Here is a 15578-nt window from a genome sequence, read left to right as displayed (position 1 = left end):
GCCCACAGGGCCGCGAGCTGCCCGGCTGCCGAGCCGGGAGGCGGTGGGCCCCGGGTGACAGTCGGACCCGCCGGGAGCTTTTACCAGCGCGGCCCTTTTGCAGACGCAGGTGGGGCGTTTTGCGCCGCAGTTCTCCGGGTACCAGCAGCAGGACTGCCAGGAGCTGCTGGCCTTCCTGCTGGACGGACTCCACGAGGACTTGAACAGAATCAGGAAAAAGCCGTACATCCAGCTCAAAGATGCCGAGGGGCGGCCTGACAAGGTACCGCGAGGCGCGCGGCGGCGGCAGCCGGCAGGTGCGCGGCCCCTGTGACGCGGCCCCTTCTCCTTCCAGGTGGTGGCCGAGGAAGCCTGGGAGAACCATCTGAAACGAAACGATTCTATCATAGTCGACATATTTCACGGCCTTTTCAAATCAACCCTCGTCTGTCCTGAGTGTGCCAAGGTTTCGGTGACTTTTGACCCTTTCTGTTACTTGACACTCCCACTGCCTATGAAGAAGGAGCGCACCTTGGAGGTTTATCTAGTCAGGACGGATCCACTCGCCAAACCTATGCAGGTGAGTGTGGATTTTCTTTGCATTTGTTCATTTTATACGAGATTTCACATGGAGATTTTAATGCCTCTAGGTGATATGAATTTATTTTTGGAAGAGATTTTGTAAGCTAAGAGACTTGCAAATTAGTACAACTTTTCAGATCTTCACATTATCATTTGTCATGTCCAAGCAAAATTCTGAGATACTTCTCCTTATCAAAGAAAAATGAGATGTCTGGCTTTAGAATGTTGGGATGAACGTTAGTTTCAGACTTAGTTCCTCTTTTTCAACTTGAACTTTAATGTTAATCATCATTTTTTCCCTCATGTCTGTTGTAGATGAAACTACTAATACACATCTTGATCCATGATATGCTACTCTAATGGTGTATTTAAATACCTGTCGCTTGTAGACATCTTACGAACTTGGAAGACTAGTGGAAACTTGATTAAAATAAAAATACTTAGTTCTAATCATTTAATAGCTCAGATCTTTCAGAAATTTGTAGTATCTAGTGCTTCTAAGAGTCAAGAGCCTCCTGATAGTCCTTAATACCACCTTCTTTACACCTTCTTTCCTTAATACCACCTGTTGTCGAGTGTTACAACTGACCGTTTCCCATTTTTGTGGAACAAAGCCCTGCATTTTCTTCCTTCCTGAGGACTAATCCTTTTCTGACACTTGATGCCGCCTAATGAACTTTGCTCCTACTTCTTCCAAACTTCTAGTGCCTTAAATTCTACGGTAACTGTTTATCAAATTTTATTGTGATCCTTCATTTTGTTACTTTTCTCCCCTAGATCATGAGTTGTTTAGAGACAGGGGCTTTTAGATCTGGTTTTCCAAGCCTCGTGACATGTAGGGTCATGCAAAAGACAGGTCAAAAATGTTATTCACCCAAATGTGTAATGAACACCTACTGCATCTAAACTTTGGTTTAAAGGGGAAAAGGCAGGCACGATTCCTCTGTTGGCGCTAACTGAGGAGCCGGGTCAGTGCTCCCGCAACAGAGTACCACCTGGTCTGCCATGGTGGCTTCAGTAACAGACTTTCCTCACACTCCCACGCTGGAGGCTCAGGCCAGAATGCCAGTGCAGCCAGCGTGCAGACCCTGCTGGCTCTCAGAGAGCTACCCATGCTGTGTCCGTACAGGGCAGGGAGCCAGGAGTGCATGTGCCCGGCGCTGGCACGTCTCCTCGTGAAGGGTGTACACACTCTACTGATAGCGAAAGTGGTGGTGAAACAGGAGGCCTAAGGAATGGCAGGTATTTAAACAGTTACCGAGATGCCAAACTAACAGGACTTACATGAAAGAATTTTGCCTAGTGTTGAGTGATCAGCTGCAAATTTGTAACAACTGATCTGAAGCATTGGAAGATTTTCTTCAGCATGTCCAGAGGGTTCTGAGAACGTTTAACAAACATAAAGCTGAGTAACAAAGTGATGAAAGACTTTGAAGCAGAGAGTTGTAGTATGAATTGCATGGAGTTTGAACACAAAATAGGAGAGGACTGGTAAATGGGGAGAAAATTGAGCGTTAGAAGGACTAGCTCGCAATGCAAGCCAAGAATAATCAGGGAACGGTTTCTAGAAAATACAAAATTGTGGTTAATCCTGTTAAATTTTAAGATAATGGAAGTGAGCAAAGCAAAAAGACACCCTGCTAGTTGGGAGAAAATATGTCTCCACCATATACCTCACAAGGGATTGATGTCCAGGATCTACAGAGACCCATACAACTCAAGAAAAAGAGAAAATAACTCAATCCAAAAAATGGGCAGAAGACCTAGAGGTAGTTAAAGAGAACATACAGGTGACGGACAGGCACCTAGAAAAAAAAGGCTCAGACAAATGCAAATCAAAGCCTCAGCGTGATACCATCTTCCACCTGTGTGGATGGTCCACATTAAAAGGACAAGAAGCCCCTCGCTGGTGGCACAACGGGTAAGGTCGCTGCTGCTGCCGCTTCAGCGTGAGTTCGATCTCTGCCCTGGAGTGACCCCTGGCGCGCAGTAGACCCCTCCTGACCCGCCTCCTGTTCCTCAGCAGTGAACTTCGTCGTTCTGCCTGTCCTGCTCCCTGCTCTGTCTCTGGTGGATCCTCTCACTGCCCCTGCACCTCTGGCCTGTACCCCAGTTCTGTGTGCACAAATAAATAAATCTTATTTTAAAAAAGACAAGAAGCAAGTGGTGGTGAGAATGTGGAGAAAAGGAATCTTTGTGCTGTTAGTGGGATGTGGACTGGCCCAGCCCTGAGGCTCCACCCCAGAGAAAGCAAAACACTAACTCAAAGGCATGTATGTGCGTCTGCGTTCACTGCAGTACTGTTCATGACAAGTCATGGAGACAACCTGAGTGCCGAGACCGTGGGTCGATTAGGAAGAGGTGGCGTGTGTACAGGGCGGAGTAGTACGCGGCTGTAAAAAAGACAAACTCTTTGCATTTACAACAGCAGTGGAGCTGGAGGGGGTTATGTCAAGTGAAATAAGTTGGGGGTGGAGGGGAGACAGATCTGAAATGGTACGACTTGTCTGTGGGAGCTAGAGAGACAAAGGGTCCGATAACCAGCAAGCCAGCAGAAGACCTTAGAAGTCTGACCCGCAGGGTGGCGGCTGGCGGGAGGAGGGGTGGCGAAGCGGGAAGGCGCGTAGGGGCACGTTCGACTGGTGGGCTGTGGGTGCCTTGGCGGTGGGTGTGGTGTGTGGCACACAGCGAAGAGTCTGTCGGCCAGTGGTGGCTTTTGAAAAATGGAAGGGGGGTGGTGCAGTCTCAGGTATGACGAGGGCCACGAGGCGACTAAGGTTGAATTAAGCGCAGGCTTTGAATGAAGAGGCCAGGACAGTGAGGCGCAGGTGGATGGTGCCTGTTTACGCTGTTGCCCACGGTGATGGGGAGGCAGCGGGGCGACGCTCTGAGCCCAACACTCGGGTCTCTGTGCGTGACAGGAAGCTCCTTTCACCCTCTGAATGTCTCTTTCAAAGAAATAAGTTCATTCTGATTTTTGTTTTTCAGTACAAAGTAGTTGTCCCCAAAATCGGAAATATACTGGATCTGTGTACGGCGCTGTCTGCTTTGTCGGGAGTACCTGCAGACAAGGTGGGTGCCCATCTCGAGGCGTGGTCGTTCAGCTCTCCAGTGCTGGCAAACCAGTTAATAAAATTTTATTTCCTTTCAGATGATAGTTACTGATATATACAATCATAGATTTCACAGAATATTTGCAGTGGATGAAAACCTTAGTAGTATTATGGAACGAGATGATATTTATGTGTAAGTATAAAATTCTTTGTGCAGAACATTATTTGAGAAAAAAATTCTAAAGAAATAACTTTAAAGCTTTCAGAATTTATAGTCAGTGTTGCCCTTACAGATTTGAAATCAATATCAATAGGACGGAAGATACGGAGCATGTGATTATTCCTGTTTGCCTACGAGAAAAATTTAGACACTCGAGTTATACCCACCATACTGGCTCTTCTCTTTTCGGTCAGCCTTTTCTCGTGGCTGTACCCCGAAACAACACTGAGGATAAGCTGTATAATCTCCTCCTGGTGAGAATGTGGTAAGTGCTACATTCTCTGGGAAGGTGTCACAAATAAAGATCCAAGCTGGCCAGCCAAAGAAGCATCAGATAAACAGTTTGTAACGGGATCCGTCTGCATTGTCTCCACCTTGCTGGCACAGGTGGCGATTTTAAAACTTAAGTTAGTCCAGTCTGTTTTCTGGGTCAAGCCAAACACATTACTGAGGTGATCTTAGCAGTAATTTGTGTCATCTAAGTGAGCGTCTTTGTATTAAATGATTTTTAATCAAACCATTAGCCGCCCTGCCTGAAGGCGGAGCGAAATGGGAGGTGAAAGGAGAGAGGGCTCGGGGGTCATGGGGGGTTTTGGGGGCCCCGCAGCAGGCGCGGCCACATGCGTCTGCGCGTGGTGTAAGCCAGCACCATCTCCGTGCCAAAGGCTGTGCATAAAGTTGTAAAGAACGGTTTTTCCACAAACTTCCAGCCTATCAGAGAAGCATGCTAAAACCCTAGAAGCCGACGACTTTTCTTTCATAGACACAGTGATTAGTGAGCTGTGCCTAATGGAGCCGTAGCCTGAGTTTGCTGGGTAACCATTATTCAAAACTTCTGTTTGATTGAAGAAATGGGAACTCTTCTTAAGGTTTTACCTGTAGAGATCTGAACTTGTTTGATTTATGGTTTTATTTAAGTCGATATGTCAAAATATCTACTGAAACCGAAGAAACTGAAGGATCCCTACACTGCTGTAAGGACCAAAACATTAACGGGAACGGCCCGAACGGCATCCATGAAGAAGGCTCCCCAAGTAAGGCTTCCCTGCCCCCTGGTAAAACGTGGCCCTGGATTACTGCCTCAGGAAAAGCGTTAAGAAGATGGGCAGTAAGACACTAGAATATACCTGCAGGCCTGGGGAAATGATTTTAGTATTAGCGAGGGTTAAACTACAGCACTGGGCTTACTTAAAGACTTCTGATGTCTAAAATTAGGTGAAATGGAAACAGATGAGCCGGATGACGAGTCCAGCCAAGATCAAGAACTCCCCTCTGAGAATGAGAACAGCCAGTCCGAAGATTCAGTCGGGGGAGACAACGATTCTGAAAACGGGTTGTGCACGGAGGAGAGCTGCAGGGGCCAGCCCACGGGCCACAGGAAGCGGCTGTTCACATTCCAGCTCAACAACTTAGGCAGCACGGACATCGGCTGCATCAAAGATGACGCCAGGCACATCCGATTCGACGACAGGCAGCTCAGGCTGGACGGTGAGTGAGTGCCACGAGGCTGGAAAGTGAAAGCTGGCTACTTTCTAGGTGACACTGAGCATTGTCATGAAAAGTAACATTTCCTTCTCTAAAATTTTGAATAAAAAGCTTTAATTTCTGTGTGTACCAAAATATGTTCATTACGTGAGGTTGAATTTCAGCTTAGGGTTTGTATCCTTTTTTTTGCCTTGAAAGATGTATTTACACACACAAGAACTGGGGTGCAGACCAGAGGTGTGCGTCTGGGGGTGGGGGTGAGAGGACTCCCCAGAGACAGAGTGGGGAGCAGAGCAGGTGAATCTACTGATACCCACTGCTGAGGGGGCGGCGGGGAGGCAGGAGGGGGCTGCTGCACTCTGGTCCCTCCCCGGCCGGGATCGACCTCCTGCTGACGCGGCTGCGGCAGCTTCCTAGTGTTGCGCTGTGACCTGTCGCATCGCCAGGGAAGCCTGTGTCTTTTTTTAGTTGGTAAAATATTTATGTTGGGGGCCCTCCCTGGTGGCGCAGCGGGTTACAGCACAGCACTGAGAAGCTAAAGCCGCTTCCGCATGAGTTCGATCCCGCCTGCCCCCGAGATGACCACATGGCGCGGCCGACCTCTCCTGGCCCGCCTGCTGCTCCCCTCGGCCTTCTTCCGTCGGCCTGTCCTGCTCCCCACTCTGTCTCTGGTGGTGCCTCTCACCGCCCCTGCCTGGCCTGCGCCGCAGCTCTGTGTGCACAAGTAAATACATCTTTAAAAACGATACTTACGGCCCTCCCTGGTGGCGCAGCGGGTTAAAAGCACAGCACTGAGAATCTAAACCCACTTCCGCATGAGTTCGATTCCCGACTGCCCTGGAGGTGACCACATGGCGTGGCAGACCTCTCCTGACCCGCCCGCTGCTCCCCTCAGCAGTGTACTTCCTCGATCTGTCTGTTCTGCTCCCCACTCTGTCTCTGGTGAATCCTCTCACCCTCCGCATCTCTGGCCTATACCCCAGTTCTGTATAAATAAATAAATAAATCTTTAAAAAAAAAAAAAAACGATACTTACTGTGGAAATAGCAGTTTTCCCTATAATGCAAGTAGAGAATTTACTTTGGTATATACCTTAACCTTAAATGTGTTAACTTTAACATGAGGTACACTGAAATTTTAAAGAAAAAATCTGTTTTCCATTTAGAAAGATCTTTTCTTGCCTTGGATTGGGATCCTGATTTGAAGAAAAGATACTTTGATGAGAACGCTGCTGAGGTACGTCATCGCCGCCTCGCCCCGGCTTTGCCGGTGTTCGCCCTGAGGGCCAGAGCTGTGCCCTCCCCGGGGGCTTGGTCGTCCTCCCAGGGGAGAGTCGTGCAGGGACTGCGCGGGAAATACTGGCTGTTTGGAGCACACCTCCTGTGTGCAGTGTTTAGTCATCGTTGTAAGTGTATGTAAGTCCAGGTCATTTCGAGGTGCAGTGTGAATCTCAGCTGAAATGAGATTTATGATTGTTCTGAGAAAGTTTAGGGGTTTTTTGTTCCTGTTCATGTAGTAAGAGGGTATCGCTAGAATGAGTTTTGTTTCGTTTGTTCTCTTAACTCAAGAAATACTTCTCTTTAGGATTTTGAAAAACATGAGAGTGTGGAATATAAACCTCCAAAAAAACCCTTTGTGAAATTAAAAGATTGCATTGAGCTTTTTACAACAAAAGAAAAGCTAGGTGCTGAAGATCCTTGGTAAGAGACAAAATTAAATGTTTATTTTTTTTTAAGGATTTTTCTGAGATAGTGTGACATGTTAGATAAGCATTTGTTTACATGACAGCCTACTAACTGTCGGACAGTCACATGTTACTTTAATGTTAGACTTTAACCTCATGGCTGTACTTTTTGTAAAATCCGTTTTGCTAGGGCATTTAGTCGCCGCCACCCCGGGAGTCTGTAGCTGCGTGGCCATTCTGTGGGAAGCTTGTCTGGCCAAGGGCGACACGTTTTGCGCTGCTGCTCATTTTACGATGGCCCAGGCACGGGAGGTTCCCGAGCCCGTATCAGCAGCCTGAGGGCTCACGCGTGTCTTTAGCACACCGAATCCTCGTGCCTCGCCACTCTCCCCGCGCTTAGTTTCAGACTAATCTGAGCAGGGAGGTGGGAGACGTCAGGCCGCGGGCGGCTCGCGCGGGCCGCCCGCGGCCTCTGGTGCGGCCTCCCCGCTCTGGCCAGCTCCCGGGCTGTGTCTTCACTTGCAGGTACTGCCCAAACTGCAAAGAGCACCAGCAGGCCACGAAGAAGCTGGACCTGTGGTCGCTGCCGCCCGTGCTCGTGGTGCACCTCAAGCGGTTTTCCTACAGTCGGTACATGAGAGACAAGCTGGACACGCTGGTCGACTTCCCCGTCAAGTAAGTGGCGGTGGCGTTGCCTGGGCGCCGGCACCGCCGCGGCCGGGGTTCAGCGTGGGCTCCTGGCTGCGGGGGAGGGCTGGTGGGTCTCCTCAGAGGCTTGTCAGGTCCCGGGGTGCACGGTGGCTGGTTTGGCGAGTAGTTTGCTCAGACTGTATTTACCTGCATAGACAAGCAACCATTGCATTGGAAGCATGTAACCGACCTGACCCTCCCTAAACAGCGGCCTGGACATGTCGGGATTCCTCATCAACCCCAACGCGGGCCCCTGCCGCTACGACTTGATCGCGGTCTCCAACCACTACGGCGGCATGGGCGGCGGACACTGTAAGTGGCCTCTGCCTCCCGGGCCGTGGTGCTCGCGGGCGCCTTCTCCTTCGGGCCGACACGGCGGCCGTGGCCGCGCGCGCGTCGCTGCGCTGCTGGCGCTCCGCAGGGGCCGAAGACGCGCCAGCTGCCCGCTGCCCCCAGGCCCCAGGGCCTCACCTGGGGTGGCCCGTCCTTCCCGCTTGCCCTCCCTGCCTGACGTGCGCGGCCGATGCTCTGGGCGTAGTCGCTGACGGGGCGCGCTCGGCACTGCGACCGTGAACTTGTGTCCGTGTGGCCTTTGCTTCTGGGCTCGGTCTCGTCTGCCTGGAGTGTTTCGGGCTGCTCGTTGGGGCGCCCCAGGTTACCTTTATCTTCCCACCGCCCGAGACTGGGGAGACTCGGTTTCGGCCCCCTGGGCGGGACCTTGGTGAGCGACTCCCAGAGGTGGGACTGCCGGGGCGGAGTGGAGGCGCGGCCAGGCGCCCGGCCTGCGGGCGTCTGCGTGGGGCCGGCGCCCTGCACTCGCCTCCGGGGAGCTCGCGGCTGCGCCGGGGCCTTTCTGCCTGCGCCACGCTCCAGGGAGAGGGGCGTGTCGACATTTCCTGGTTTCCTAACCTGTGTTTGTCACTGTTGAAATGGTTCGTAGTGCTTGTGGGCTGCGTTTTCCTCCCTTTTCAGTCTTTTACGGTCTTTCTAACAGGTTGGCCTTAGCCCCTTGACTCCTCTGTCCGGCGAGGTAGCCTGCCAGCTCACGCAGTCTCCTGTCACTGGCCGCCTCGTGTCCCTGTCCAGTTGTCTTTGCTACATTGGGTCTGCTGTGTTGCCTTTCCTCCAGTCTCCGAGGCTGAGGACTTACTACTTGTTTTGTTGTTCAACTAAGTGAAAGCTAGAAATGTTCCTCACTCTGCCCCCTGAGGTTTCGACGTCGCGTTGCCATTGCCTTTCCACTGTCGGATTTCCTTTCTGATGGCCTGACCCACGGTGTTTAGCCGCGTTTTCCTGACTGTGTTTGCCAGAGTAGCTCTGCTGTCGTTCTGGAAGCCCGCCGTGACGTCTGGGGCCGCGCCTGTGGTGCACGCTCAGGCTCTCGGGCGCCCGGGTCACCGCGTGAGCTGTGTCAGGAGTCTGCGTGCGTCAGACATGCACGTGCGCGCCTCGTGCGTGGCCGCTCACGCATTGTGGCCTCCTCATTTCTGTCGCCGGTTACTCTTAGTGTTCATTGTTGCTGAGCAGCTGTCGGGACTCGTGCGAAAGTGCCGGCCTGGCTTCACCGACTGGCTTGGATTAGTCGTTTCAGTTCAAACATACTTTCTCTAGTGTTCGTGTTCCTAGCTCACGTTCTTTTTTCCCCTCTTGTCTTTTTCTTGGAATTACACACGTTAGTCTAACTTCACTTGCAAATTCTGTGTAATTTGTCTCACAGACCATATTGTTGTGAGATCTTTTATCTTTATTGAGTTGGGAAATGTATTTTAATGTGTGTGCAGTGGTCTTGAGTTCAGATCCACAAATTACCAGCAACAGCAGGCTTCACCCAAAGAACCCTGATTCTGTTTCCTGGGAGAGAACTAGTTGGAAGACAGAGTCTGTGGAGTAGTTTCAGGTTTAGAAGCTTTGAGAGAGTGTAATTGTTTGTGGGACATTGTGCAACTTTGTTTCTCAACTGTTGTGTTATTGCCACAAACTGCTGTGGTGTTTACCCGATGGAAGGGGCCGGCCAGTGTTCTAACTTACAGGTAAAGAGGATCTTCCGTTCTTGCTCTGACTTTCTGAAGGCTGTGAAGATTTCAAGCATAGAACCACTAAAATGGCCGAGATGGTATTTTTGAGAAAAACCTGTCAGAGAATATGTAAATCCTGCTTACTTGAAATTTTGAACTTCTGAGGCAAGGGCAGGCCTGGGCTGCAGTCTGGCCCGAGCTGCGGCGTGTCAGGCCGCGGCCCTCGAGCCCGCCCGTCTGGGTCGGCGCCGCCCGTCTGGGTCGGCGTGATGAGACGCCTCTGGCTCAGTGTCCAGACTGTCCCTGGCACAGAAGAACCTACCGAAGTGCAGTTACCTTTTAGTGTGGGCATTTTTACTCTGTGAATTGAGAAATGACTGTTTCTCTCTAGTGAAAAAAACCACAAATTTCAACTTACATGCAAATCTAGGCATCTAGATTGTGGAAATTACCTAAAACCCTTTTTTAGTCGGTTGACTATGCAACATGTAGGTGACTGGAATTTTAATAGAGATCCCTCGCGTCAATAATTGATAGATGTTGTGGCCCCTCCCTGGAGCCACGGATTGTTTCAGTCATAAAGGCGAATGTTTTCTTCATTAGATACTGCTTTTGCAAAAAATAAAGATGACGGAAAATGGTACTACTTTGACGACAGCAGTGTGTCACCTGCATCTGAAGATCAAATTGTGGTAAGTGTTTCTCTTATTTCCTGAAAATCAAGGAAACCTTTAGCTTGAAAGGTGCCCGTGCGATGTGATAGTTTATATTTAAGCAGTTCTGACAGCTCAGAGATACTTGCTTTGATTTAAAGAAATGTAAGATTGCCCCTAACTGGACATGTGTCTGCCAAATTCCCCACTAACAGAACCATAAATTGCAATATGAACATTTCCTGGTAGTTTTCAGTATGGAGTTTTTCTTTCAGAAAATAGATCCAGACACTTCTAGACACTGACTACTCAAAGTCAGAATGCTGAGGTGGAAACGAAAATTAAATCCTCTTGAGACTCTATGATACCTATGATCTTTGTAGTAAATCCTCATCCATTAAGACAAGTAAATATTTCAACTCAGCACAATAGGGAGAACGCTAGAGGTGTTTTATTTACTCCTCTGTATTGTTAGCTTGGTGTTTCTGAGAGTATTGGGAAGCTAACTCTGCTCCCACCGGTACCGGCTCCCCCTCAGCTGCACCCACCTCCCTGACTGTGGGGCAGACAGTTGCCTCCAGACGCCGGTTGGTGGGGAGTGGCCGGACGGGTCGGAAAGGAAAGAGCCCCGACTCGCGAGGGGCTTACTCCTCTGAATGCCACTCAGTGACCCGGCCGGCACAGAGGCCCTGCTGACGGGCGCGTGCTCTGCTCGCCCCCAGCTTAGTCGGCTGCCCCTTGAGACGAGCTGGCTTTTTATTCTGTGGTGCTTTCAATGTCTTCAACCAACACTGTTCAGTGTAATAAATTAATAAATCTTGGCCTAATTATTGGCATAATTTTACCATTGCATGAACAAATAGGAGAATATTTCCAGTTGCTTCTCTAGAGATGTTAGTTCTATCCGTGTACATGTGCCTGCATGCTCACATATAACATACAATGTACATGTATGTGTACACAGCAACTGTGTTCTAAATGCTTCTCTCCCTATAACACAAAGAGAAACTTGAGCTCTGTACTGGTTTTACATATGTGAACATGCATAAACTTAACTGCATTTCCAGTTTATGTTTAGACTTCTAATTTCAGGTCATATCCCTCAAATTTTGGTTCTGTTCTCCTGTTTAACCTCCCACCCTGCACATCCAGAAATTGCCCACATCTTCCTTCAGAGTCTTTGCTAACACTCCCCACTCTGGCCTTCAGCTAAGCAGTGTAGCTTGTAAATGCTGGACATGCTGTGCCTTGCCTTGACAACAGCATTTCTCACTCAGTCAGCAAATGCTTGAGGTCCTTCTTTACACAGGGCTCTGTTCCAGAGAAGGCCACAGGGTAGCTGTTCTGACTTACGCCCCTCAAGGGAACAGACTGGTAGACTGATTCCATCTGACACCTGCACTGTTAAGTCTCTTTGCTGCATAGAGCGGGGAATAGTGGTCTCAACTGATGTGGGGCTTGAGGGAGCCGGCCGGCCAGTGCAGGCCAGTTTACACTGTGAAGGGGTATTTCGCCCGGATCTGCAAATGCAGGTAGAGTAAATTAAACAGGGAGTTCAGGTGTGCCACGCAGAGCCAGTGTTGGCGACAGCAGGTGGTGTGGTGGTGCTGGGAAGACTCAGGGCCGTGAGGCAGAGCTGAAGTTGGCGCTCAGGGCAGCACTGACATCGCGAGAGGTGACGTCTCCGTGCTCAAAGCCTGTGGGAAGCTTGACCGTTGTCGAGCAGGTGCACGCACCTTGGCGCGTGCGCATCTCGCTGAGGACACTGGTGAAGGTCGACTGAGAGGCAGAGAGAAAAAGAACGCTAGCAGTCTCCAGAAGAAAGGCGGTCGCGCTACCTGGACAGTAGGCGTGTCCACACTGGAAGCGGTGGTGAGGAGCGGGGCCGGGGGTGCATTTATGAGCTGCTCACCGGCAGCGTTCGTAAAGTTTGGCTAAGATCAGCTGCAGATGAGCAGAGAGATGCGGGCGCGGAGAGGACGGTGACGCTTGCACCCTCCTCCACCAAGACGGTAAATGCAGGGACGTCGGAGCGCGTGTGCGCTGTTTTGTGGAGATGCCTGTTAAGTAGGTGGCTGCTAGGGCTAGGGCCGGGCGGGAGCTGGCCTGGGGCAGTGCGAGCCGCCTGCCCGCAGCAGGGGCCGGGCGGAGCCGCGGGAGTCTAGGAGCAGTGACTGAGCCGGGGCTGGGCAGAGTGATGTCGGCATTGTGCGCAGGAGAGAAAACGAACGCAGCAAAGCGAGATTGACTGACTGTGCTGAAAAAGCACCCTTAAGTGGCATGTCCGTTCCACTGGTTTATATTTGTAGTGACTGGCCCCCGGGAAGGCCACTTGATGAACGTGAGTGGAGTTAGACCCGAGCCAGTGAGGAGTGTGCATGCGAGTGACGACTGGCACGCTCTGCCTGCCGGCTTAAGAGAAGGCGCGGCAGGTGGCACCGAGGCAGGCTGCAGAGTCAGGGTGGGGACCGCTGCCCGTATGCCCAGGCCCAGTGCTGAGGCCTCTCAAGATGCGCAGTGGCCACGGTGAGACACCGGCTCTCGGGAAGCAGGAGGAGGTCAGCGCTAGGGCAGCTTACAAGGAAGCCGTTAGGCCAGGAACTGGGCTTCCCCGGCGGGAGGGCCGCAGGCCCCGGACCCTGTCTCGTGCCGCAGCTGCGGCTGCTCTGGGGTGGCTGCCTGGAGCTTTCTGTCCAAGTCACTTAGGGTACAGCTGCCCTTCCGCGGGCCACTCTTCCCCGCTGGCACTGAGGCAGTCCAGTGCCTCCGCCGGCCCCTCAGGGGGAGTCCGGTCGGCGCGTCCCTGGTGCCGTGCTGGCTCCCGGGCGCGCGCTCGTAGTCTGCTTAGTGTGGCCGCCGCTGCCGCGCCCGCTCTGACCGCTCTTCTGGCCAACAGTCCAAGGCCGCCTACGTGCTGTTCTACCAGAGGCAGGACACCTTCAGCGGCACTGGCTTCTTCCCTCTGGACCGGGAGGCGAGAGGTGCTTCGGCCGCCAGCGGCACCCCGCTGGAAAGCGACGAAGAGAGCAATGACAATGACAATGACCTCGAAAACGAGAACTGCATGCACACTAACTGACGGCCGCGCCGCGAGGGACTGCCCGCCGCGGCGCCCACGCGATGCCCGCGCCCGCGCCACAGGAGCCGCGCTGGGGAGTGGCCGGCCGGATGTGCGTCCTCCCCAGAGTCTAACTTGTGCAGTACTTGAAGTGAAACACAATGAAAACTTTAACAGAAATTGTCTCTTAATACATTTACAGTCTTGTATTTACAAGCTAAATATATATAGGAAATCACAAATAAATCCCTTTTAAGTTTGCTGCTGTTTTGATCAATTATGTTTTCTTTGATTTCTTGGATGTGAGCTGGCTGATGACATGTACCTTTGTGGATGTTGGTCATTTATGTGCTCTGACACCGCAAGAAAACTGCGGCCGGCGGCGTTTCTGGAGCGCCCGGGCGCCACGGCGGCGTCCCCAGCGAGATCCGCGGGCCTCTCCCAGAAACTGGACCGTGGCGCGAGAACCGGGCTGGAGACAGGCCGTCCCCTTGCGGTGCTGGACATCCAGGCCGTGCCCCCACCTGCTGCTGTGGAAGCAGGTTCTCCCCTTCACGCTGCGCCTCTTCCCCCCCCCCCCCCCCAGTTAAATGTAAGCTCTTTCCTGCCATGGGAATCTCTGTCTTGGACACTCAGATTCTTGTTAACTTGCTTTAAAATGCGTATCTTTGAGTCTGGTGGTCCAAATTTTGAATTTGGCTGTCTGTTCTCCTCTACCCCATTTTTTGGTAATTGGGCAACTTTTAGCGCTCCCAGTGGTGTGACAGAGGGCAGACTCGGTAGTGTTCTGTATCCATAGTAGTCATTGCATCAAGCTTAGGGGATTTTTTTTCATGTACTGGCCTTTAAATCACTGGTGGACAGTTGGCTTCAAGGTAGGTCTGTCACTGCCCTTGTGTGTTCCTGGTGGATTCACCGTAGCCTTACCGCTTTCTCCGAAGGGGACTCGCAAGGAAGCGCCTTGGCGTGCTCCCGGCGTCGAGCCGCGCGGCACAGCAGGCGTAGAAGCCGCGAATCTGATGTTAGGGCTCCACTTTCAGGATCCAGAAAGCCAAAAATACGTGTGAACGTTTGAAACCTTTTTCTTTTGCTGCTTTTTCCCTTGATCTGGTTGGGAGAATGTGCCGCCCGCCGGCGTCCGGTCCTGCGGCTGGGCAGGGTCCCGCTGCCGGGCGCCTCTGCACACGCCTGCCCGAGAGACCGCTGTGTCCCACTGTCACCCAAGCAGAGTATGATGTTCTTCACTTGAACTCATCGAATACAGTAGATTATAAATTGTGTATTGTAAATAAAAGTTCACTCTGTGAGTGCACATTTTGGTAAATTATTTATTTATGTTCTTAGCATTTAAAAGGAAAAAGGAAAAAACGCACTGGACCGGGATAAATAGGTATGTCGTCATGGCTTTATACCTTGGTAGTAAAGCTGGTTTCCATCCTGGTATTTTAAAAGCTGCTTGGGTTTTTTCTTTTTTCTTCTCTCTCTCTCTCTCTTTTTTTAATGTAAACTAACCTCCTGCATGACAGAGGTTAAAATTTTGTCTGCACTTGAGTTCACTTGAGTTTACATTTGAAATGTGCATGTTTATTTATACAGATTTCAATAAAGCTATTCAAGGCCTTACTTAGTCTTTGCTTTCTTGTGCTGCACTTGGTCACGGAAGTCCCCCTCTTCGAGGGAGTCGGCGCTAGACTTTTTGGTTGTCGGGAAGCTGCGAACAGGGGAGCCCGTCGGGAGTCGGGGCTTGTCTTGAGCTTGAGGCCTCTGACTTTAAATGGTCGTGGAGGAGCGTCGCTCTCCGCCGGGGGCAGGGCACTAGCCCACTCACCCACCAGCGCCAAGGCCAAGGGCAGCCCTAAGGGGGGGGTGGGGCCCCTTTGCCCACTGACCAGTCTCCTCTAACATGATTCGCCAGTGTGTTTAGGTAGGAAAAAACGAAGCTGACAAAGTCCAGTGACATTTTCAGCCGAGAAATAGATTGTGAAAACCGGGCAGCAGGCGCCTCTGTACTCGCTCCGGGGGCAGCAGCGCCCAGTCCGGGGTCCTCTGGCCCTCACGCACTCGGAGCTGACCCCTCTGGCCATAGGAGAGGCGGGGCCGCGCGGGGCGCGCCCGAGACGCCGGGCCCAGTTCCGGTCGGCGCGGGGAAACCCCGGAAG

At 51.6% G+C, this 15578-nt stretch overlaps 1 protein-coding gene across 3 annotated transcripts in view; it reads left to right on the top strand.

Moving 5' to 3' along the window:
* USP15 (ubiquitin specific peptidase 15) overlaps positions 1-15042 on the top strand; it is a 76171-nt gene extending 61129 nt beyond the window's left edge. For all 3 annotated transcript variants that reach the window (XM_012732484.1, XM_012732483.1, XM_004692601.2), the window contains 13 exons: positions 104-262; positions 335-559; positions 3550-3633; positions 3713-3807; positions 3908-4099; positions 4753-4868; positions 5050-5322; positions 6485-6555; positions 6904-7019; positions 7529-7678; positions 7902-8005; positions 10312-10400; positions 13258-15042. In XM_012732484.1, coding sequence (XP_012587938.1) covers positions 104-262; positions 335-559; positions 3550-3633; positions 3713-3807; positions 3908-4099; positions 4753-4868; positions 5050-5322; positions 6485-6555; positions 6904-7019; positions 7529-7678; positions 7902-8005; positions 10312-10400; positions 13258-13440 — 1857 coding nt within the window. In that variant the 3' untranslated portion in view covers positions 13441-15042. The remainder of the gene's footprint in view (positions 1-103; positions 263-334; positions 560-3549; positions 3634-3712; positions 3808-3907; positions 4100-4752; positions 4869-5049; positions 5323-6484; positions 6556-6903; positions 7020-7528; positions 7679-7901; positions 8006-10311; positions 10401-13257) is intronic.
* The last annotated feature ends 536 nt before the right edge of the window (positions 15043-15578 follow it).

Source organism: Condylura cristata, unplaced genomic scaffold, assembly GCF_000260355.1.
Source record: "Condylura cristata isolate star-nosed mole 26May11 unplaced genomic scaffold, ConCri1.0 scaffold00034, whole genome shotgun sequence".
NCBI lineage: Eukaryota > Metazoa > Chordata > Mammalia > Eulipotyphla > Talpidae > Condylura > Condylura cristata.
This window is presented reverse-complemented; position numbering and strand designations above follow the sequence as displayed.